General features: G+C 48.2%; 2 protein-coding genes and 1 non-coding gene across 3 annotated transcripts in view; 2 read left to right on the forward strand and 1 right to left on the reverse strand.

The window, feature by feature from the left end:
- Positions 1-1,246: 1,246 nt before the first annotated feature.
- CDKN1A (cyclin dependent kinase inhibitor 1A) lies at positions 1,247-9,448 on the forward strand. Its single transcript, XM_043907314.1, has 3 exons — positions 1,247-1,390; positions 6,045-6,491; positions 7,922-9,448. Exons 2-3 carry the CDS (start codon positions 6,056-6,058, stop codon positions 7,969-7,971), a joined length of 486 nt encoding a protein of 161 aa, XP_043763249.1. The 5' UTR covers positions 1,247-1,390; positions 6,045-6,055; the 3' UTR covers positions 7,972-9,448.
- Positions 9,449-19,798: 10,350 nt separating this feature from the next.
- On the reverse strand, positions 19,799-19,905 carry LOC122697871. The gene has a single exon (XR_006342203.1). It is a non-coding gene; the product is annotated as a U6 spliceosomal RNA (small nuclear RNA).
- A 2,311-nt stretch (positions 19,906-22,216) lies between these two features.
- RAB44 (RAB44, member RAS oncogene family) overlaps positions 22,217-22,929 on the forward strand; it is a 39,114-nt gene continuing 38,401 nt past the window's right edge. The window contains 1 exon segment of the mRNA XM_043907315.1: positions 22,217-22,278. The gene's annotated coding sequence lies outside the window, so the exon portion shown is untranslated.

Below are 22,929 nucleotides of genomic sequence, written 5' to 3' on the forward strand. Positions count from 1 at the left end.
TCTGTTGTCTGCAATTTTCTTACAAGCAGAAATAAAAAATGTTTCAGATGAAGGAAGGAAGCAAAGGTGGGGTACAAGTGGGGATGGGGAGCAGCAGGGCACCTCACTTGCTTTTGCTTCTTTTGGAAGCACTGGTTGGCCTTTCTAGAATTGCCTTCATCAGTGTCACCTCAGTGTATTGCCTGGAAATGATGGGTGCTGGGCATGTCTTGCATTCTAAAGCTGCTGAAACAGGGCAATAAGCAGAGAGCTCTGGATGAGAAGCAAAAGGTCTGTGTTCTAACCATCGCCATTGATGTGCTGTATACCCTGAGTCAGGCCTCTGAGCTCTGAGCCTCCGTTTCCAGCAGTGTATGTGGTGGGTGGGGATTACCCAGGAGATAACTGGGGACTCCGACCTCGGTTCTGGGCCTGGACGGCACCGATCGGCACCCACCCAATCCTTCGCCCCTTCCCAGCCTGCAAATCCACAGCAATCACAGAGCTTTCTTCTGCTAAGGTGGGATGGGAGGTGGATATAGGCAGTGAGGAGGAGGAGGTGGGAAGCTTATCTCAGTGTCCCAGTTCCCCTGGAGACCAGGTTAGCCCTTTCTTAGCAGGGTCCCCAATTCCGTCCTTCCCTGGAGCATTTGACAAATAACTTCTCACCCCTTTAGTTCTGTGGGCTTCGGTCTTTAGTTCTGTGGGTTTCCTCTTCTGTGAAATACGGGGAATTGAATCCTCTTCTGTGAAATAAAGGAATTGAATCCGTTCTGGCCTCCAAGAATGCTTTGTTGGGGTCTCTGGGTGCCTCCCGTGATGGGGAGAGGTGGTGTAGTGAGGGACCCATGGTGGTACAGTGGGACTTTTCTGGGAATTACAAAGTGGAGTGTTCTTTTAAAAAAAAATTATTTAAGGATTTTTTTTTTTCTTTATTAATGTCACTCCTCGTGGTTTATTCAGCCGCTCGGGGTAAATCCTTGCCCAGAGCCAGTCGGTGGTGGGTCAGAGCGGGGGCTAGTCCGTCGGGTCCCAATAGCGCCGCCCTCCCATCGCAGGGCCAAGTCGCCCTCCCCACCCCCACCCCCCGCACTGGGGGAAAAAACCCAAATAGAACTGGGACTCAGTTCGTGCGGAAATATGTCAAGTGCACAAAGCCAGGCGCGGAGAGTGGGAAGGAGGGAAGTGCCCTCCTGCAGCCAGTGAGGTTGGCAGCAGAGTCTCCAGGGACCCGCCGGGGGAGAAGCGCCGCTGTGGGCGGAGCGGCCGGGCCCGCCTCCACCCGCTTTATAAGCCCGGCGCCCGGCGCCCGGCGGCGCCAGCTGAGGTGTGAGCAGCGGCTGGAGACTGTGCTTGGGAGACCCGGCGCTGCGCGCTGATTCACGGAGACGTCCTGAGACCCCCAGAAGAGGTGAGGGAGCCGGGGCGGGCCAGAGCGGATCTCGAACTGAGGCTCCCGAGCCGAGCCCAGCGAGTCCGCGTGTTTGTCCGTGCCCCTCGGGGGTGTGTGTCCCGGGGGCGCGTGTGTCCTGCCTGTGTTCACAGGTGAATGGCGCGCGGGGCCCTGCGCGCGGGTCTCGGTTTGGGGCACACCAAGGGCTGCGAATGCGCCTGTGGGCACAGGGCCCGGGATGCGTCGGAGGCTCCGGGCGCCGAGAAGGCGCCCAAGTACCAGGGATCTCCCCTGTGCGATCCCTGCCCTGGAAACTCCGGCGGGCCGAGGGTGCGCCCGGGGACCCCGGCTCGGCGCGCTCGCTGCGTGGGGACGAAGCCCGGTCCGCGCAGGGCTCCGGGAACGGCGGGGAAAGCCCAGTCGAACAGGTTCATTTGGGATTCATTCCCGAGCGGTTCTCAGATCCGATCGGTGCCGTCCCGGCCCAGAACCGAGGTCGGAGTCCCCAGTGCTGCTGAGGTCAGCGCCGGCTGTGTCCTGGGCCCTTGGGAACATGTCGGGACACGTTCCTTGAAAGAAAGCTGGGAGGTGACTCACGGTGACAAGAAGACCCCGGGGAACGAGACGGGTGACATCAGAACTCCGCCAGGACTGGGAGACTGTGGCTCCGCCACAAGTGCCTTGCCTGCCTCTCTCCACGGTCTCTGTCCCCCCACGCCGCCACCCTCAGCACAGTGACCTATTTGGCTGGCACAGAGTGTTCCCAGGGAAACCGAGACACCGGGAGGTCCAAGACCGGGTGTCCGGTCCCCGCCCCGAGGCGCGCCCTCTGGGACCCGGAGCCGCGGCCGGGCGCTGGGTGGGCTTGCGCAGCCTGTCAGTTAGGGAAGCCCCGAAGCCGAACCTACCTCTCTCCCACCGCTGCCGGGAGAACCCCGGCCCAGCCTGCCCTTGGGTCGGCCGGACGGACTCGCCGTCCGGAGCCGAGCTGTGCTCTGCGGCGCGGTGGGGGCACCCAGCCCCCGACGGGGGAGGTGGGGGAAGAGAAGGAGAGGTCCTGTGTTTGAGGGATAGGGCTTCGGGGTGCGTCGCTGCTCCGGGCCTCCGTCACCTGCTTTCGGGCGCTCCAGGCGGCCCCAATCCAGTCCGGAATTCCCTCTCCAAGGGCGACAGGGCTGAGCAGAGCAGGAGGGCGATTCGCCCTTCGGACGCCACCGTCCAGCGTGGACTGTAGTGCGTCCGCCTGGTCTGGGGCCCTCGGGGGACACTTGCTCTCCCCGTAGGGACAAGAATCGTAGAACTGGGTTTGGTGCTTTAGGGCGCCCGGGCAGCTCCCTCCCTCCTTCCCCTTCCTCCACGTTGCGTTTCGGGGAGGACTTAAGAGCGGTTTTGTTTTCGTTGCTCCCGTCTATTTTTATTTTTCAGGGATCTGACTCATCCCTTGCTTTGGGCGTGGAGATAAGGTGGAGGGACCAGATCTCGGCGCGCCTGTGCGTGCGTGCTGTGTGTGTGCGTGTGTGTGTGTGTACGCGCGTGCGCGCGTGTGTTTCACAAGAGGCGGCGCGAGAGCGCGCTGTTTCCCAATAGTGGCGGGCGTTGCGGAAGGCTGACTGGCTCAGCGTGACGTGTTCGCGGCCCCCGAGCCCCCTCCCACTCCCCCTCCCCACCCCAGGGTGACGTGCAGCGGGAGTGGAAGCGAAGTTTTGGCGGGCGGGGAGCGCTTTGCGGGAAACTGACTCATCACAGCTGGCTGCCGGCCTCCCAGGCTTTGCCCACGCAGCTCCCCCTCCTCGCGTGATTTCCTGGAGACCGGCGCCCTCTTCTGGCCATATCGCTAATCTCTAACCCGCCTTCCCGCGGAATGAGGCTTCACCGGCCTTTGCTTCCCAATGCAATCTACTCCACTACTGACGCTGAGGTCTTTGCCCACTCCTCTCTTAAAAGGAGTGCCCCCATCGGATCTGCAGTGTTTACTGAATGCTTACTGTTTATTTGGGAATGAAAATATGGCTGAAGTCCAAGGCCTGATAAAACCCTAGCAGGGTTCCTCTTCTTGCCAATGAAGCCCTGAGATCTGTAGTGTCTATTCAAGCCATTCTGTGTGTCCCCTCTTGGCTGGCACCCCAAGCGTGCCCATCTGGAGAACTGTCAGGCCCTTGAATTGAATCGATCTGGGGAAGAAGGGGCCTGTCAAATCTACATTTTGAAAAAGCTCCTCAAGTGGTTCTGATGGGTCTCTCTGGTGAAGAAACCTCAAAATTAGAGAAGGAGTAGGGTTCGATACCAGAATGCAGAACCCAGGGCATTCAAATCCTGGCTGTGCCACTGGTGAGCTGTGTGACCTTGGGAAGGTTACTTAACTTCTCTGAGCCTTGGTTACCTCTTCTGTAAAAGAGAGATATACCCATTTCTTTTGAAAATTAATATCCGTAAACTTTTTTACAACAGCCGTTGGCACATTAAAATATATAGATAAATCTCAATCCTTAGCCCTGAAGAGAGTGAGCAAAGGTTATTCGTGGGCTTTGTCCACTGGGCTATGTCACCCCTTTCTATGTGGCAGCTTGAATAGACACTATTGATCTGTTTAACCCTGTGGGTTCGGAGCAAGTCTTAAAACTCCTGCCCTTTAAACGTGGTCTGAGGTCATCTAGTGCCTCCCCTGCCCTGTCTGCTGAGACTTGGGAGTTGTGGACTGACTTGACTCACTGTGAGACGTGGAGTGGGGACAGGTAGATGTGGTGTGGATCGAGGGCTTCCTGCCCCAGGAGGACTCTCAGCAGGGTTTCACCCTCAGAGCCTGCAGATCAGGACTTGTCCCCAGGAAAACCCAGTCCCTGTTAAAGTCGTGCAGGCGCTCAGCCCTGGAGTCAAGCCAGAGCAGGGCAGGGAGGTGCCAGCACCCCGTCATGGGCAAGCTCACCCTCGGTTTTCCCTCTCTTAAAGTGGGAGGTGAGGAACCAGGTAGACCGGTGCCTTTAATTTTCTTTGCCTGCAAAACGGGTTCCTTGGATGCAGGCAGAATGGGGCAGGGGCTTCCAGATTGTCTAGACTTCAGGTCACCTGACGTGCCTGGCAGGATGTGGCTCAGCCTGGGAGAAATCATTGCTCCTCCCTGCCCTGCCTAGCTCCTCCTTACCCCCAGGCTGCCTGCCTGATGACATCCTTGGGAAAGGCCCTCAGCCCACAACACCTGTCAGCTGCTGTCTGAAGGAGGCGGTGGCCCAGGTGGAGTGATGGGGAGGAGTCAGCCAGAACTAAAGGCAGAGCGAAATAATATTTTCCAAACACTTTCTCTATACTTGGTACTGCTCTGAGGGCGTTATCTACAACCGCTTAGCTAATCCTCACATCTGTCCTCTGAGACATTCGCTATGGTTATCTCCTTCTAGAACTGACCTACAATGTAGGAGACCTGGGTTTGATCCCTGGGTCGAGAAGATCTCTTGGAGAAGGAAATGGCAACCCACTCCAGTACTCCTGCCTGGAAAATCCTATGGACAGAGGAGCCTGGTAGGCTACCGTCCATGGGGTTACAAAGAGTTGGACACGACTGAGTGACTTCACTTTCTAGAACTGACACCAAAAATAGATGTCCCTTTCATCATAGGGGACTGGAATGTAAAAGTAGGAAGTCAGGAGATACCTGGAGTTACAGGCAAGTTTGACCTTGGAGTACAAAGTGAAGCAGGGCAAAGGCTAACAGAGTTTTGCCAAGGGAATGCACTAGTCATAGCAAACACCCTCATCCAACATACACAAGAAACAGCTCTACACATGGACATCTCCATCTTATAGGTGAGGAAAACAGAACCCAGAGAAGTTAAGCTACTTGTTGAAGGTTGCCCAGCAGAGCCTGGCTTCCAACCCAAATGGCCTGGTTCCAGAGCCCTCACCTTTAACCACCAAGACACAGCCGTTCAACTCTGCTCCATCTGCCTTGCCTGGCGGGGCCCACCAATCATTTCCTTGAGCCTGCATCTGCAGCCCTGCTCTTTAGGCATGTATGCAGTCCCATTTCACAGATGAAGAAACTGAGGCCGGGGGGACTTGAAGTGATTCTTTGAAAGTTGAGGTAGGAAGTGGCAGAGCAAGGACTAGAACCCAGGTGCTTTTTAACCCCAAAGTCCAGGGTAGTTTTAACTAACTGAGGAGGATTATTCCACACGAGCATCTAGATGGATTTGAGAGGCTTGAGGAGGTGTCCATTTACTTGGGGATTGACCTCCCCGGCCAGGCCTGGAGTTAGGAAACTGCTGGACTCTGACAATTCACACATATCTGGGGCATTCACACCCACGAGGGACACCTCAGGGGGGAAAAACAAATTGGTTTTAGCTGATAACACCTGGTGGTAAACAGGACCCTGATCCCTGCTATTGCAATAAACTTGCCTTTGTTGACATAAACTTGCCCTTCAGCTGCCCACTCCCCCAGTGACCTGGGGGTGTCAGGCGCACTGACTCTGCCCCTCACTCCCTCTCTGTGGGTGGCAGTCGGGGGAGACTGTGGGAGGAAGGTGGGGGAAATCAGCCGGAAGGAACCCGAGAGTCCCTCTCGCCTCACTTGCCAGTGAGGAGGCCGCGCCTGAGGTTACGCAGTAGCCCAGAGAGGGAGCGTCCGACCTCCCGAGTGTCTCACTTACGTGCCCCGGGTCTCCCTTGTGTTCCAGCCACAGGTGCCATGTCCGAGCCGTCCAGGAACGCGCATCAAATCCCCCGCAGCAGCAAGGCCTGCCGCTGCCTCTTTGGTCCAGTGGACAGCGAGCAGCTGCGCCAGGACTGCGACGCCCTCATGGCCAGCTGCGTGCAGGAGGCCCGAGAGCGGTGGAACTTCGACTTTGTCACCGAGACGCCACTGGAAGGGGACTTCGCCTGGGAACGCGTGAGGGGCCTCGGCCTGCCCAAGCTCTACCTGCCCGTGGGGCCCCGAGATGACCTGGGAGGGGGCAAGCGGCCGAGCCCCTCGTCCGCCCTGCTGCAGGGCATGTCTCAGGAGGACCACTTGGACCTGTCGCTGTCCTGCACCCTCGTGACTCGCTCCCCTGAGCGGCCCGAGGGGACTCCCGGTGGGCCTGGCCCCTCCCAGGGCCGGAAACGGCGGCAGACCAGCATGACAGGTGAGGACTCCCAGAACTCACGGTGCAAGGGCTCACCTATCTGGCCCAGCTTACTCATCTCTCTGAGCGGGGAAACAGGCCCAGAGAGGGGAAGTGGCTTGCCTGAGGTCACATAGCAAGTCTACTACCAAGACCAATTAGCTGACATTTATTTAGAACATTGACTGTGTGCCAGGCCCTTTGATAAGTGTCTAGATTTCTTTTAGTTCTTATAGTGATCTAATACCATAGGACATTCTTGGCATCCTTTTACAGGCAAAGAAACAGGACTCAGAGAGGTAGAATGATTTGCCTAAGGTCCCACACTGAATTTGGCATGGAGAGAAAATGAATGATCATTTCCTGGCTGCCTTAACCAAACTTAACTCGCCTTCCCCTTCATATATACACACCTTCATCTGCACTTCCCAGCCTATTTTTCTCTTTTTGGCAGTTTTTAAACTATCAACAGTTACTTCCGTATTTTGATATGGTCCATCTCCCCAAATAGGATCCTATCTCCACAAGAAAGAAATCTGTATCTCTCTTGTTCATAACTGAGTCCTCAGCACCTTGGATGGTGTGTGACTCACAGCAGGTGCTTGAGGAAAATGGAATAAGTGAGGCTGGCAGTTGAACACTTAACTATGCCAGGCCTTCGGCCAATGTCTTTTTATTTTTTACTTTACAAATGTATTACTGTTATTATTTTGGCTGTACGGCTTGTGGGACCTTAATTCCCTGAGCAGGGATAGAACCCGGGCCACCTCCATTGAGAGCAAGGAGTCTTAGCCACTGGACCACCAGGGAAGTCCCAACCAAAGTCTTTCTGGAAGCATTTCATTTAATCCTCCGAGCACCGTACCAGTGTTATCCTCATTTTATAGGTGAGGAAACAGAAGCTTGGAGCAGTACAGCCAAGAATCCCACAGCAAATTTGCACCTGGGTCAAAACTAACAACAATAATAATAATAACTAACCTTTATATGGCTCAGGCATCATTCAGAACACTTTTCCTGGATCAAATAATGGAATCTCCAGAGCAGTGCTCTCTGACAGATCAGGCTCTACAAAGAAGCAGATGCCCAGTACCACTGGCCACATATCGCTGCTGAGTGCTTGTCATGAGGGACTGAATTTTTCTTTTAGTTTAATGTTAGTTAATTTAAACAGCCACCTAGGGTTAGCGGCCACTGCATTTGGGCAGCTTGGCTTAAAGCGGGCCCATGGATGGAAGGTCTGTTATTGATCACATTTGTGAAGCATGGGGGGATGTTCTGTATGTATGTAGCCCTCTGGGAGATGGTCTAGAAGTTTCCAGAGTTCTTCCCCGTACTTGGCTTGTGTCCCTCTGGCCCTGGGGAGGGTCCCTCTGCAGTTTGCAATGGGCGGGTGGCTCTGCTGGGCCCTCTTCCTCCTGGCCTGGCTGACGTCTGTTCTCTCCCCCCAGATTTCTACCACTCCAAACGCAGGCTGATCTGCTCCAAGAGGAAGCCCTAACCCCGCTGCTGGAAGCACGTCCTCGTGGAAACAAGGGGACCACTGTGGGCCTCTTCTGTACCTTTTGCCTTGGTCCTTCAGTTTGTGCGTCTTAATTATTATTTGTGTTTTAATTTAAACGCCTCCTCATGTACATACCCTGCTTACTGTTACCCTTCCCACGCCCCCAGCCTCTGGCATTAGAATTATTTAAAAAAAAAAATTAGCAGAAAAAATAGGCTTATTAGAGTGCTAGGTATTTTTATTATATAAACCATTATTTAAACCCTCTTCATCCTTTGCTTTCCTCGTCCTTGCTCCTCTGAGGCTGACGTGACCCCCATTCTCTGGGTGGCACTCTCTGGAGGGGCCTGGCTCTCTCCCTGGCTGCCATCTGATGGGTGTTATGAAGTCCCGCCCCCCACCCCCCCAGCCTTTCCTGCATTCTCAGTCCTGAATTCCTTATAATCTGAGAAGTAAATAGATAGCACTTTGAAGGGGGCCCAACAGAGTTGGAGGCATCATCAAAACTTTGGGTTCCCCTTGCCCTCTCTAAGGTTGGGCAGGGTGATCCTGAAGTGGGCACAGCCTGGAAATGGGGCTGGGGGATTGGACACGCTCCTGGCCCTTGATTCCCACCTCTGTCTTGTGAAGGCATGGGGAAGGTAGGGGCCCGTAGCAAACCACCCCCACCTCCCCACTCCCCCCACCCCTGTCTTCAGGGCAGCCAGTCTCATATTTGGCTTCCCTGTTCCCTGCATTTTTCCAGGAGCCCCAGAGGCCCCTCTTCCCCAGCTGGGCTCTCAGCCCCTCTCTGCTCCTCTCCCTTCCTCCATGCCCTTTCCGTTTAGTATCTTCTCAGCCCTGGGTGGCAGCTCTGGGGGGGGCCCTAACCCCCAGCTCAGTGGACTGGAAGGGGAAGGGACATGCTAGGCATAGGGTTCCCCAATTCTACCTCAAGCAGCGACCGCCCCCTCCTCTTAGCTCTTGGGGTAGGGGTCCTGGGTGGTCAGACAGGCCTCCTTGAATGGGGATCTCTCTGTGTTAGGGGTAGGTGGGTGAGGAGCAGATTTTTCCAGGAGGGACAGTGTGACACCAGCCCCTGGAACTCATCCAAGGACTTTTTCCATTGGCCCCACCCCTTCCCCCATTTCATTGCACTTTGAATAACAGCTGAAGGAGTCAGATGGTGGGAGCAGAGGCTGTGGATAGGATGTGCTAAGTGGGCAAATGTGGGTCTGGGAGCTGTGAGTCATCGTCTTTCCTGGCACTGAGCCACGTGGTGGGTCTGACCCCAGACACCTTCCAGCTCCTGTAACATCCTGGCCTGGACTGTTTTCTCCTGGTTCCCAGATGTCCTGTCTCTTCTGTCTCCACCTCGACTGTAAACCTCTCAAGGGGAGGGAATACGTCCTATACTGCTCTGTGCCCTTCAGAGCCCCTCCCACAGTGCTGAGTATACAGCAGGTGCTCAATAAATATTTCTGATGACTTGTAATATTAGTGTTGTGGTCAATATACCTTATTATTTATAAGAACAAGTTGGTGGAGGTTTTTTTAATTAAATAAGCACTTAAAAAAAAAAAAAGCAAAACAGTTTAGCAAAAGAAAGACCAAGACCACAAACCAAAAAGCAGACAATAACAAAACAATAAGTCATCACACCTCTGCAGATTGCCATGGTCAGTATTTTGGGTTCTTGTGTGTGGTTTTTTTTAAAAGTAAAGAATATATTGTGACTCATCAGAAAAAATGCAAATTAAAATCACAATAAGATACCAGTACACGTCTACCAAAATGACTAACATGAAAAAGACTGACAATGCCAAGTGTTTTGAGGATACAGAGCAACTGGAACTCATAGCTCCCGGTGGAAGTGTGAACTATTTCATCTCCTTTGGAATAACTCTTTGGCAATATCTTCTCAAGATGCCTCCCCTCGAGCCTACCTGATGACTAGGAATTCCATTCTTAGGTTTGTTCTCAAGAGAAATAAATACACATTTGTGCCAAAAGATATTTTCATAGCAGTATTATTCATAACAGAGCCTAACCAGAAACAACCTAAATGTCCAGAAGAACAGATATATAAACTGTGGTATCTGTATATAGTGGAATCCTATATGACATTAAAAAGAACAAATACTCTTACATGAATCTTCTGGTTATTTATATTTATCAACCCTAAGCCTCAGTAGCTTAAAACAATAATCATTTCTTTGTTCTGGATCCTGCAGTTTAGCCAAGAACTACTTTTCACATGCTGAATAATCCTCTGTTATATGGACCATGGCTTTGCTCCAGAACCCTAAGGGTCTGAGAGAAGGCTCTGCCCTTGGGGCTTTTGGAGACTTTACACTGTTTGCTTATCTCCCATGGATATTTCTAGTATTATAGGATATGCTGGGTCACACGTCCCAAGTGTTTTCCCCATAGTGAGGACCTATTGCAGAGCCTCTTTAGCTCTGGACTCCACTTAAACAATAAAGTCATCCAATACATGAGCTGGAGCAGTAATCAGTATACTGCCTCCAAAGTCCCTATGGGCCACCAGCACTATGCCTCTTCTTAGTGGTAGGATGTCCACGGTATGATAATTTGTCCTTTAACCATGTAGGGCGCCTAGACAGTGTATTAAAAAGCAGAGACATCACTTGGCCGACAAAGGTCAGTCTAGTCAAAGCTGTTTTTTCCAGTAGTCATGCACAGATGTGAGAGTTGGACCATAAAGAAAGCTGAGCGCCAGAGAACTGATGCTCTTGAATCATGTTGGAGAAGACTCTTGAGAGTCCCTTGGACAGCAAGGAGATCAAACCAGTCAATCCTAAAGAAAATCAATCCTGAATATCCATTCAGAAGGACTGATGTTGAAGCTGAAGCTCCAATCCTTTGGCCACCTGATGTGAAGAACTGACTCACTGAAAAACACTTGATGCTGGGAAAGATTGAAAGCAGGAGGAGAAGGGGATGACAGAGGATGCGATGGTTGGATGGCATCACCGACTCAATGGACATGAGTATGAGCAAACTCCGGGAGATAGTGTAGGACAGGGAAGCTGGCATGCTGCAGTTTATGGGGTCAGAGATTCGGAGATGACTTAGTGACTAAATGACAACCATAGAGGGAATGTCCCGGCATGCCTCAGCTCAGCTGGCATTTAAATCTTAACTAATACGATAGGTTCCTGAATTTCTGTGGGGAACGTGGTCATGACTTTTGATCTGCTTTCCTGGCATGGATTGGAAAGAATGCATTGGCCATGTTATTACCTTCTTACAATCAGAGCTATGGAGACTATTCTAGTAAACATACCATACTTTATGATATAATGGCTGCAACTAGGGCTGTCATGTGACCATTATCAATCACTGTGCTTCGTTTGTTTTTTTGTAGGAGCAGGTGGGGGTGGATTGGGAAGCACTGTGTCCTTTAAGTTTCTGAGGGTAGGATTAACCTTTGCAATTCTACCAGGGATGTGGTACTGCTTCTGACATCTTGACCAGTGGGATAACTGAAGAGACTTCTACTCAGTCCTTTCCCTAATGGCTTTTGTTTCACCAGTTTCACCAATCTGAGTGTTCTGCTACTTGCTGAGTACATCCATCCCAATTTGCATTCAGGGGCTGGGAAGTCGCCACAGACTCATTTGAACCCATTGGACTCCAAGAGGGAACAGCGCCTCATGACTTACGGGAGCTTAGTTCCCCAACCAGAAATCGGACCTGGGCCCCGGGCTGTGAGAGTACAGAGCCCTAACCACCAGACCATCAGGGACTTCCCCGGGATGTTTAATCTTGAGTCAAGAGAGGGTACAATAAACACTTTGGCTGCCTTGTATTCCTCCTCTCCCGCAGTCCCAGCCCCACACCCCCGAGGTCTCCTCCCATGTGTTTGCCCTGTTCCTACCAATACATATCAGTCAGACCTGTGGCATTCTGGCAAGTTATTTCCTCCAGTAGCAGTAACTCTATACTTTTTCTACTCAGGCAATGCTGAGACCTGACCCAATTATTGGTCTAAGAGACGAGGCTGGCAAACCCTAGCTCCAGGGACCAGCTGCCCATTTTTGTATAGAGTTTTACTTCAATATAGACACACCCATTTGCTTGTTGTCTATGGCTGTTGTTGTACTTTAAGTAGCACAAAAGCAGAAATGAGTAGTTGCGACAGACACCACGTAGCCCACAAACCTAAAATATTTGCTCTCTTGCCCTTAAAGCATTTGCTGACTCTTGTCTACAGGCAGAGAGAGGAGGTGGGGTGGATCTTAAAGTGATGGGTGACTGTTCTCCTCTAGCAGGGGAGGGGCATTCTGCAGGCCTGGAGGGCTCAGGGAAGCAGGGAGTGTAGGATTCACCCATCTAAACACCTCCATTCCAGGACTCAGAGCCCCAATCTCTCCTTACTGGCTGCAGCCATGCATGGTCTCTCTTGTAGCTCTACCACCTTTATACCAAACCCTGGGGCTGATTATCAAAGCTATGGTTATTAGCTATGATTATTAGTCAAAGCTATGGTTTTTCCAGTAGTCATGTATGGATGTGAGAGTTGGACTATAAAGAAAGCTGAGCACCAAAGATTTGATGCTTTTGAACTGTGGTGTTGGAGAAGACTCTGGAGAGTCCCTTGGACTTCAAGGCGATCCAACCAGTCCATCCTAAAGGGGATCAGTCCTGAGTATTCACTGGAAGGACTGATGCCGAAGCTGAAACTCCAAGACTTTGGCCACCTCAGGCGAAGAGTTGACTCATTTGAAAAGACCCTGATGCTGGGAAAGATTGAAGGTGGGAGGAGAAGGGGACAACAGAGGATGAGATTGTTGGATGGCATCACTGGCTCAATGGACATGAGTCTGAGTAGGCTCTAGGAGTTGGTGATGGACAGGGAGGCCTGGCGTGCTGCAGTCCATGGGGTCGCAAAGAGTCGGACACAACAGAGCGACTGAATTGAACTGAACTGAGGCTGATTATCAGCATAGTCTGCCCTTGGGCCCCAAGAGATGAGGACCATTTCAAATGCTTTGATGGGGGGTCTCTTGTCTCCCATGGCCTGCCCTGAGTCGAGCCTGTGATTCTCTTTCTTCAAAACTTCCAGGGAAGTGAACAGAAGTCAGTCAGCGCCAAATCCTCATCGTTATCATCTGCGTGTGCTTAGTCATTCAGTCGTGTCCGACTCTTTGCGACCCCATGGACTGCAGTCTGCCAGGCTCCTCTGTCCATGGAATTCTCCAGGCAAGAGTACTGGAGAGGGTTGCCATGCCTTCCTCCAGGGGATCTTCCCAACCCAGGGATCGAACCCAGTTCTTCCACATTGCAGGTGGATTCTTTACTGACTGAGCCATCAGGGATAGCCCTGTATTTTTCTGTACCTCTCCCAGGTCTACCTCCTACATCTGGATCTTGGTCAGCAGGAGGCTGCAGCCTACAGGGAACTCATCATCTCCCTAGTCACTGCCAGTGTCAGGCCCCATAGTCATCTCACTGGTGAGGGAGCCATTTTCAGAAGCCTTTCTGCCATTTCTGGTGCCAACTTTCTTAGTTTTTTTTTTCCCCCAAAAGCAACCTGAGACATGGGTGTGTATGTAAGTGGTTTACTTGGGAGGTGGTTCTGGAAGCATGGATAGTGGGGAATGAGGGAAAGGAAAAGAAAGGAAAAAGCCGGTGGAGGGGGAAATTTCCCGGTGGTCCAGTGGCCAAGACTTGGCACTTCCAATGCTGAGAGCCTGGGTTTGAGCCCTGGTCAGAGAACTAGATCTCGCATGCCCCAACTAAGCACTGCAGCTTTGCCTTTCCCACTGAGCCTACCGAAACACAAGCACCATGAGGGTAGGTCTTTGCTCCTTGTATTCACTGCAGTCTCCCGGCACCTTGAAAGTTCCCAGCACATCATAGGTCCTGGACAAGTATTTGTTAAAATTCACTGGGGCTTGAATTTCCTTGACCTGAGCATTCGCCCCAATCCTCAACTTCACCCCCACCCCTTCCCAGCTCCCACGTCACTGCCCCACATCCCTTGACAATCAGTCTGGCGTGTGAACCAGGCCACCGGCCAGTTGCTAGGATGGAGAAGTTGGCAGTTCTGTAACTCGGTCTCACTTTATCAACCACAAAAGTAGCAACAGCTGACATTGATTATCGTCTGCCAAACACAGTTCCAAATGCTTTACAAGGTTTATAGCATCAAATCTTTACGACACACCTCCAAGGTGGGCACTATTATTGCCTCTATTTCACAGATAAGAAACTGAGGCGACGAACCTTTACGTCACATGCTTGAGGTCACACCCTTAGGAAGTGGTGGGGCGCCAGGATATTCACGCCGATGACCCAGGTCATATTGCTTGCTCGATAACCCAGAAAGGGGAAGTGCCTCGCCCAGGGCTATAGCCACGTGACAGCTCTTCAGAGGAGGCTAGGGCACCTGTTTCCTTCTGTGTCCCTCCTCGGTCTTTGTTGTTGCTTAGATTTTCTCAGTCTTAGGTAAAACATGCTATATAAATGCAACTTCAAAACCAGTTCCCTGACTTTCCTTTCCCCTGAGATCACCAGCTCATCTAAGTTCATTCTAGAAATAATTTGGAGCTGGGAGCTGGACACAGGGGACCCAGGTCTCCCAGTTTGACCACCAGTTCTCACCACTGAACCCCAGAACAGAGAGTATCTTGCTTCACAGTTTACCAAATTGTGACGTGAATTCAAGCATCTTTGAAAGTGTTAGTAACACAGTCGTGTCTGACTCTGCAACCCCATGGACTGTACCCTGTCAGGCTCCTCTGTCCATGGACTTCTCCAGGCAAGAATACTGGAGTGGGTTGCCATTCCCTTCTCCAGGGGATCTTCCTGACCCAGGGATTGGACCCAGATCTCCCACACTGAAAGCAGATTCTTTACCGTCTGGGCCACCAAGGAAGCCCTTTAGGGAATTGAAAATTAGGGACCCTCTCCCTTCCCTGTTCACTTGAAACTATCACAGCATTGTTAATCAGCTATACCCTGATACAAAATAAAAAGTTTTTAAGAAAAGAAAAAGAAAATTAGGGACTCCCTGGAGGTCCAGTGCTTAAGACTCTGGTTGGAGGACTAAGATCCTGCATGCTGCACAGCTAAGAAAATATACATAAAAATCAATCAATCAATAAACTGTCTTATCTCATAAACAATTTTTTAAAGGAAAATTAGTGAGCGTGGAACTTTCCCATTCACAAAACCATCTCATTGTCTTTGATCCTTGTTCCTTCATTCAGTTTTCGTAAAATTTAGTTTCTGAGCTTAGTCCAGTGACATTGTATTTTAAAGTTAGCTCTACTGTGTCCCAAAAGGCCTGCATCTAATTTCCCCCCTAGCATCAGGCTATGTCTTTCTGCCAGCTGTCTCATGGGCAGGTTCCTCCCCTGGGGGTGGTGTGAAGGGGAGGCCAGGCCAAGCTCTCACCACCTACAGATTCGACTCTGTGACACAGGCTCCATCAGAGAGGTCTGGGACCTCCACCTGCTGTCTCTGTGCCCCTTCGTTTCCATTGCTGTGAGGTGGGGGGAAATGGACTTGGGATGCCTTGAGATCCTGGGGACTTGATCTTAAAAATCCAAACTCACTCTACTCTCAGAGAAGTGCGGATAGTCCCTTGCTGGCAAAAAAAGGTCCCAGATCTCCTGTGATTGCCCAAATACAGAAGCAAGCATGGCTGGCCATCCTTCCAGAATATATCCGGAGTCCGGTCGCCCCCCTGGTCCCAGCCATCACTTGTCTGGATTATTGTAGCAGCCTCCTCACTAGTCTCCCTCTTCGTTCTGCCTTTGTCTAACACAGTTTATTCTCCACATTGAAAGCAGCCACAAGAATCCTTTTAAAACCCACACAGGATCTTGTCATCCTCCAAGTGGCTTCTGTCTCACTTACAGTAAAAAACCGTGTCCTTGCAGGGTCTACAGTTTGTACCTCTGGCCTCATCTCACTCTGCCCTCCGCTACCTGCTTCAACCACAATGGTTTCCTCACTGCTTCTCGTGTACACAAAGCAAGTTCTTGCCTCAGGGCGCTTGCACTCACTGTTTCCTCTCTCTGAACATGCTTCTTCCAAAACTTCTTTCTCACATGCTCTATCCCAGTATCAGCTCCTGGGACAGACTTCTGACCGCCACCCTGCCACGCCATCTAAAATATACCTCCCACCATTCAATCCCTTTGCTCCGCTTTACTTTCCTTCATAACACTTATTGCTATCAGTTATTACATTACATATGGCTTTTTCCTATTTTTTTCACTTTTGTATCCTCAGTGCTGGCTCATATTAGACACTCAATAAATATTTGTTGATACAGGTCATAATAGTCATCATCAAAAAAATCTACAAACAGTAAATGCTGGAGAGAGTGTGGAGAAAAGGGAACCCTCCTCACTATTGGTAGGAATGTTAATTGGTCCAGCCATTGCAGAGAACAGTATGAAGGGTCCTTAAAAAACTAGAACCACCATATGACCCAACAATCCCACTCCTCAGCACTGCTCAGAGAAAACCATAAATCAAAAAGATACATGCACCCCAATGTTCACCGCAGCACTATTTAAAGTAGCGAGAACATGGGAGCAGAGGAATGGATAAAGATATGGTACATATATGTAATGGAATATTACTCAGCCATAAAAAACGAAGTATTGCCATCTGCAGCAACATGGATGAGCCTACAGATTGTCATACTGAGTGCGGTAAGTCAGACCCAGATAAACAAATATCATGATACTGCATAATATGTGGAATCCAAAAAAAAAATGAGTACAAAAGAACTTACTTACAAAATAGAAGTAGGGTCATAGATACAGAAAGAAAACATGGTTACCAGGGGTCGGGGTGGAATAAATTGGGAGATTGGGATTGACATATACACAGTACTACATATGAAATTACTAGTAGTAAGAACCTGTTGTATAGTGTAGGGAACTCAATACTTTGTAATAGCCTATATGGGAAAAAAATCTAAAAAAAAAATACTCAATACTTTGTAATAGCCTATATGGGAAAAAAATCTTAAAAAAAAATAGAGAGAGGATATGCATATCTGTATAACTGAATCACTTCGCTATACACCTGAAACTAACACAGCATTGTAAATCAACTATATACCAATAAAAATTACAAGAATAACATTGTGAACAAATTTTTGTTGTATTAAAAATGAATTTTTGTTTAGCTCAATAATGCTATAGAAACTCTGAGTACTAATTTTTCAGCATTAAGAAGGAAGTGAAAATGATGGTTGGTTGTGAGAGTATGTATTTTTTTAGAAATTAAGTTTATTCATCTTGGAAACTTTTGTTTTGAAATCATTTCAGACATACAGAAAAGCTGCAAAAATAGTAGAATCATTCCCATAAATCCTTCACCAACAGTCCCTAAATGTTAACATTTTACCACATTTCCTTCATCACTTTCTCTCTGAATATGTACAAATGATTCTTAAATTTATTTTTGAATGGATATTGTCTAAAGATGGTACAAAATAAACAGGGAAACATAAATCTCCCTGTTTGTCCATCACAGTACTTCTTTCCAGCCTACCTGCTACCAGCTTCTTGTCTTTTCTGTTAGAAATATCCTGTTCGTTTACAAACATGTGCAACTGCGTGTGCATTTATATAGCATAAATGTCATCCACACACATGCACTTCTTCATGCAAAACATACTATACGCAGTGTTCTGCAATTCACTTTTTTCATGCAGCAATATCTTCTGAAGGTCATTCCATATCTTCTGAAAGTGTGCCTGGATCTTTCTATTTTCCATCATATGCCTGTATCAGAACTTATTAAGTATTAATAGTTTCCTGTTGGTGGAAATTTAGGTTGTTTCCAATCTTCTGCTATGACAGACAGTGCTGTAATGAATATCCTTTTATATCATCATTTTGTAATATCACCTGTAGGACAAATGACTAGAAGTGAAATTGCTGAATAAAGAGTTTTTTGCATTTTAAATGTTGATAGATATTATCACATTACTTTTCATGAAAGATGTACCAGTATATATCCTTACAACTTATGAAAATGTTTTTCTATACCCTTAATAACACATCAAAAACTTTTTTGTTTTGTTTTATCAACTGGTTAACTTAAAATGATATCTCATTATAGCTTTATTTTTCATTTCTTTTATCATAATTGAAGATAAACATTCTTCATGTATTTAAAAGCCATTTTATTTCTCACAAGTTGTCTATTCATAAATGACACCAATTTCTCACATGTATTACCAGTTTTTCATTGATCTATAGGAACTCATGATATATTAATGAAAAGGAAATTAGTTTATTTTCTATGCTATGTGAATATTTTTTCATAGTTTTTTACCTTTTGATTTATCAATGGTGACTTTTTTTTTTTTTTGCCATTCAGTTGTTTTATTTTTTTCTTTAAAAAAATGTCTATCTACTGGACTATCTCAATCTTTTCTTTTGTGGCTTCTAACGCTTTGTGATATGACTGGAAAGGCCTTGAATGCTCCAAGGTTATTTTTTAAATTACCCAATAATTTCTTTTGGCATTTGTTCAAACATACACAAAAGTAGAGAGGAAAAAGGAACCAGCGGTACTCTCAACAACTTCAACAGCAATCAGAACAAGGTAGAGTGGGTTCCCTCGTGGCTCAGAAGGTAGAGAATCCGCCTGCAGTGCAGGAGAACTGGGTTTGATCCCTGGTTTGGGAAGATCCCCTGAAGGAGGGCATGCAACCACTCCAGTATTCTTGCCTGGAAAATCCCATGGACAGAGGAGCCTGGTGGGCTACAGTCCATGGGGTCCCTAAGAATCAGACACGACTGAGCGACTAACACGTTCACCTTCAGTCTCATTTCAGCTATGCCCCAACCATTGCTCCATCCTTTGACTATTTTGAAGCAAATTGCAAACAACATATAGTTGTATGAATTTTTTTATGTTTAAAATTTAAAAAATATAAATGGTATATTTGTCAGTTCAGTTCAGTCGCTCAGTCGTGTCCGACTCATTGCGAGAGGTGCAAAATATAACAGTGGTGAAATTCCAGATATTTTTGATTTCCCACTCGCTTTCAGTATATTAAACAATTACCTGATCAGTTCTTTTTTTCTATTTAAACGTTTTTATTGGAGTATAGTTGATTTACAATGCTGTGTAAGTTTCAGATGTACAGCAAAATGATTTATACATACACATATATTCACTCTTTATTTAGATTCTTTTCCCATATAAGCCATTACAGAGTAATGAGTAGAGTTTCCTGTGCTCCACAACAATTTCTTATTAGTTATCTATTCTACCTTTTAAAAAATAATTAAAAAAATAATTTTATTTATTTATTTGGCTGTGCTGGGTCTTCATTGCTTTGAGGACTTTTCTCTAGTTGCAGCAAGTGGGGGTTACTCTCTAGTTGCGATGCATGGGCTTCTCATTGCAGTGGCTTCTTTTTTGGAGCACAGGCTCTAGAGCATTTGGGCTTCAGTAGTTGCGGTCCATGGGCTCAGTAGTTTAGGTTCCTGGACTTTAGAGCACAAGATCAGTAGTTGTGGCTCACACACTTGGTTGCTCCAAGGAACGTGGGATCTTCCCAGACCAGGGATTGAACCTGTTTCTCCTGCATTGACAGGCGAATTCTTTACCACTGAGCCAGCAGGGAAGGCCCTAGTATAAAGTAGTATGTATATGTCAACCCCAGTCTCCCAATTTATCCCTTCCCACCTCATCTATTGGTAACCGTAAGTTTGTTTCTACATCCCTGTGACTCTACTTCTGTTTTGTAAAAAAAGTTCATTTGTACCCTTTAAAAAAAAAAGATTTCCACATATAAGAAATATCATATGTTATTTGTCTTTCTGTATTAAACAGCATGGAACACGTCATCAATTTGCATGTCATCCTTGTGCAAGGGCCATGCTAATCTTCTCCGTATCGTTCCAACTTTAGTATATGTATTGCTGAAGTGAGCACTTAAATGCTTACATTTTTTTTTAAAGCCAGAATGCTTTATTTATTTATTTTTGGCTGGCCTGGGTCTTCGTTGCTTTGTTCGAGCTTTCTCTAGTTGTGGTGAGCTGGGGCTACTCTTTGCTGTGGTTCGAGGGTTTCTCTTTGCAGTGGCTTCTCTTGTTGCAGGGCACGGGCTTCAGTAGTTGTAGCACACGGGCTTAGTTGCTCTGCACATGTGGAATCTTCTACACCAGTGATCAAACCTGTGTCCTCTGCATTAACAGGCAGATTTTTAAGCACTTAGCCACCAGGGAAGTCCATGCCTGAACTTTTGATCTGGAATTCTTTTATTTTTATTTTTTTTGGAATTCTTTTAGAGTTAGAGCTCCAACTTTGTTTTTGGCAGATACTTAGGCCATTCTTCTCACAGTTTATTGACTAAACCATCTTTTCTCTACTAATTTGAAATGCCATCTTTTTTATACAATAAATTCCCATATAAAGTGAGTCTATTCCATTCTATTCTTTATTTGTCCCCATAAGTTCATCCATTTATATTCATGCTCCAGTACTGCACAATTGCACTCATCTCACATGCTAGTAAAATAATGCTCAAAATTCTCCAAGCCAGGCTTCAGCAATATGTGAACCGTGAACTTCCAGATGTTCAGGCTGGTTTTAGAAAAGGCAGAGGAACCAGAGATCAAATTGCCAACATCTGCTGGATCATCGAAAAAGCAAGAGAGTTTCAGGAAAACATCTATTTCTGCTTTATTGACTATGCCAAAGCCTTTGACTGTGTGGATCACAATAAACTGTGGAAAATTCTGAAAGAGATGGGAATACCAGACCACCTGACCTGCCTCTTGAGAAACCTGTATGCAGGTCAGGAAGCAACAGTTAGAATTGGACATGGAACAACAGACTGGTTCCAAATAGGAAAAGAAATACATCAAGGCTGTATATTGTCACCCTGCTTATTAACCTGCATGCAGAGTGCATCATGAGAAATGCTGGGCTGGAAGAAACACAAGCTGGAATCAAGATTGCCGGGAAAAATATCAATAACCTCAGATATGCAGATGATACCACCCTTATGGCAGATAGTGAAGATGAACTAAAGAGCCTCTTGATGAAAGTGAAAGAGGAGACTGAAAAAGTTGGCTTAAAGCACAACGTTCAGAAAACCATGATCATGGCATCCAGTCCTATAACTTCATGGGAAATAGATGGGGAGACAGTGGAAACAGTGGCTGACTTAATTTTTTGGGCTTCAAAATCACTGCAGATGGTGATTGCTGCCATGAAATTAAAAGACGCTTATTCCTTGGAAGGAAAGTTATGACCAACCTAGACAGCATATTAAAGAGCAGAGACATTACTTTGCCAACAAAGGTCCGTCTAGTCAAGGCTATGGTTTTTCCAGTGGTCATGTATGGACGTCAGAGTTGGACTATAAAGAAAGCTGAGCGCCAAAGAATTGATGCTTTTGAACTGTGGTGTTGGAGAAGACTCTTGAGAGTCCCTTGGACTGCAAGGAGATCCAACCAGTCCACCCTAAAGGAGATCAGTCCTGGGTGTTCATTGGAAGGACTGATGCTGAAGCTGAAACTCCAGTACTTTGGCCACCTGATGCGAAGAGCTGACTCATTTGAAAAGACCCTGATGCTGGGAAAGATTGAGGGTAGGAGGAGAAGGGGACAACAGAGGATGAGATGGTTGGATGGCATCACCGACTCAATGGACATGAGTCTGGGTGAACTCCAGGAGTTGGTGATGGACAGGGAGGCCTGGCATGCTGCGGTTCATGGGGTCGCAAAGAGTTGGACACGACTGAGCGACTGAACTGAACTGAACCATGCAGTTCTAATGGATGCAGTTCAACAGTATATTCTGGTATTAGGTTAGACTATTTTCTAAAGGATACTTTGGGTGTGGGCCTCTCCTGGATTTCCAAGACATGGTCTGAGGGTGAGGATCTGAGGTAAGGCATGGTGTATACACTTGGCTTTAGCCGTAACTGTGCTCTTGAACACTCTGGTTGGGATAAGTTGAGGCATCCTTCTGGCAACCAGAGGCTCAGGTCCAAGTTCTGACTTTGCCATTGAGAACTGGGTGACCTTACTTTTCTGAGCCTCTGATTACAGGGGTCTCTCCACCAGCTCCAGCTTTCTTCACTTCCAAGATTTGAGGACTAGGGTGCCTCAGGAGTACCAAGCAAGATTGTGAAAGGATAACCAGTTGGTCACTGCGACAGGAAGTCCCATAGATTAGCACAGGAGATTGGCTCGCCAGGGAACGGAAAGAGTGGTTAAGCAAGAAGCAAGACTGTTAACAGTTCCAGAGCTCGCGGTCTCCTGGGGGCAGTTTTTGCCTCATTACCGGGCCCAGGAGGTACGGGGCTGCGTGCATGACTGGAAGCCTCTGAGAGGTGGGAGCTACCCCGGAGTGGCAATGCTTCTTTTCTTTGGTGGTGTGAGGTTGGGGGAGGGAGCTGTGGTCCCCACCCAGCTTCTGGAACAAGGTGCAAAGGGCTGAGCCTTTTCTCATGAATCTGGAGCTCTCTGCAGCGAGTGGAAGGCATTTGGGCAGGAGACTTGGATAGATTATCTACCCTTAAATGGTCATGTGACCCTGGACGAGTCACCTGGCTTCTCAGAGCCTTGGTTTCTCTTTGAGGTTAGTGGGGGCAAGAGAGAGGATAAATATACTAGGGGGTCTCTTGGATCTGCTGACTTGGACAACTTGAGTTCTGTGACTATCGCTGTTACTTGTAGTTACTGAAGGAGGTGGAGTGAAGCGCAGACCCAGGTCCTCACCCCTTTGAAGAGAGGACGATGGAACTGGCGGAGGCCCTGAGGCGCCCACAGGTGCCCTGTTGCAATTCTGCCCCAGTCCCCACAGCACCCTCTTACGAGGCTCTCCACTTCCTGAGGGAAAGCCTGTGGTCTCTGCTCCCTGAACCGAATCCTACAACGGGGAGCTGCCTTCTGGGAGGATTCATTAGCCCTCAGGTCTAGCCTCAAACTTTATTCGGTTTCTCGG

The sequence above is a fragment of the Cervus elaphus genome, chromosome 7, assembly GCF_910594005.1.
Source record: "Cervus elaphus chromosome 7, mCerEla1.1, whole genome shotgun sequence".
Taxonomy (NCBI): Eukaryota; Metazoa; Chordata; class Mammalia; order Artiodactyla; family Cervidae; genus Cervus; species Cervus elaphus.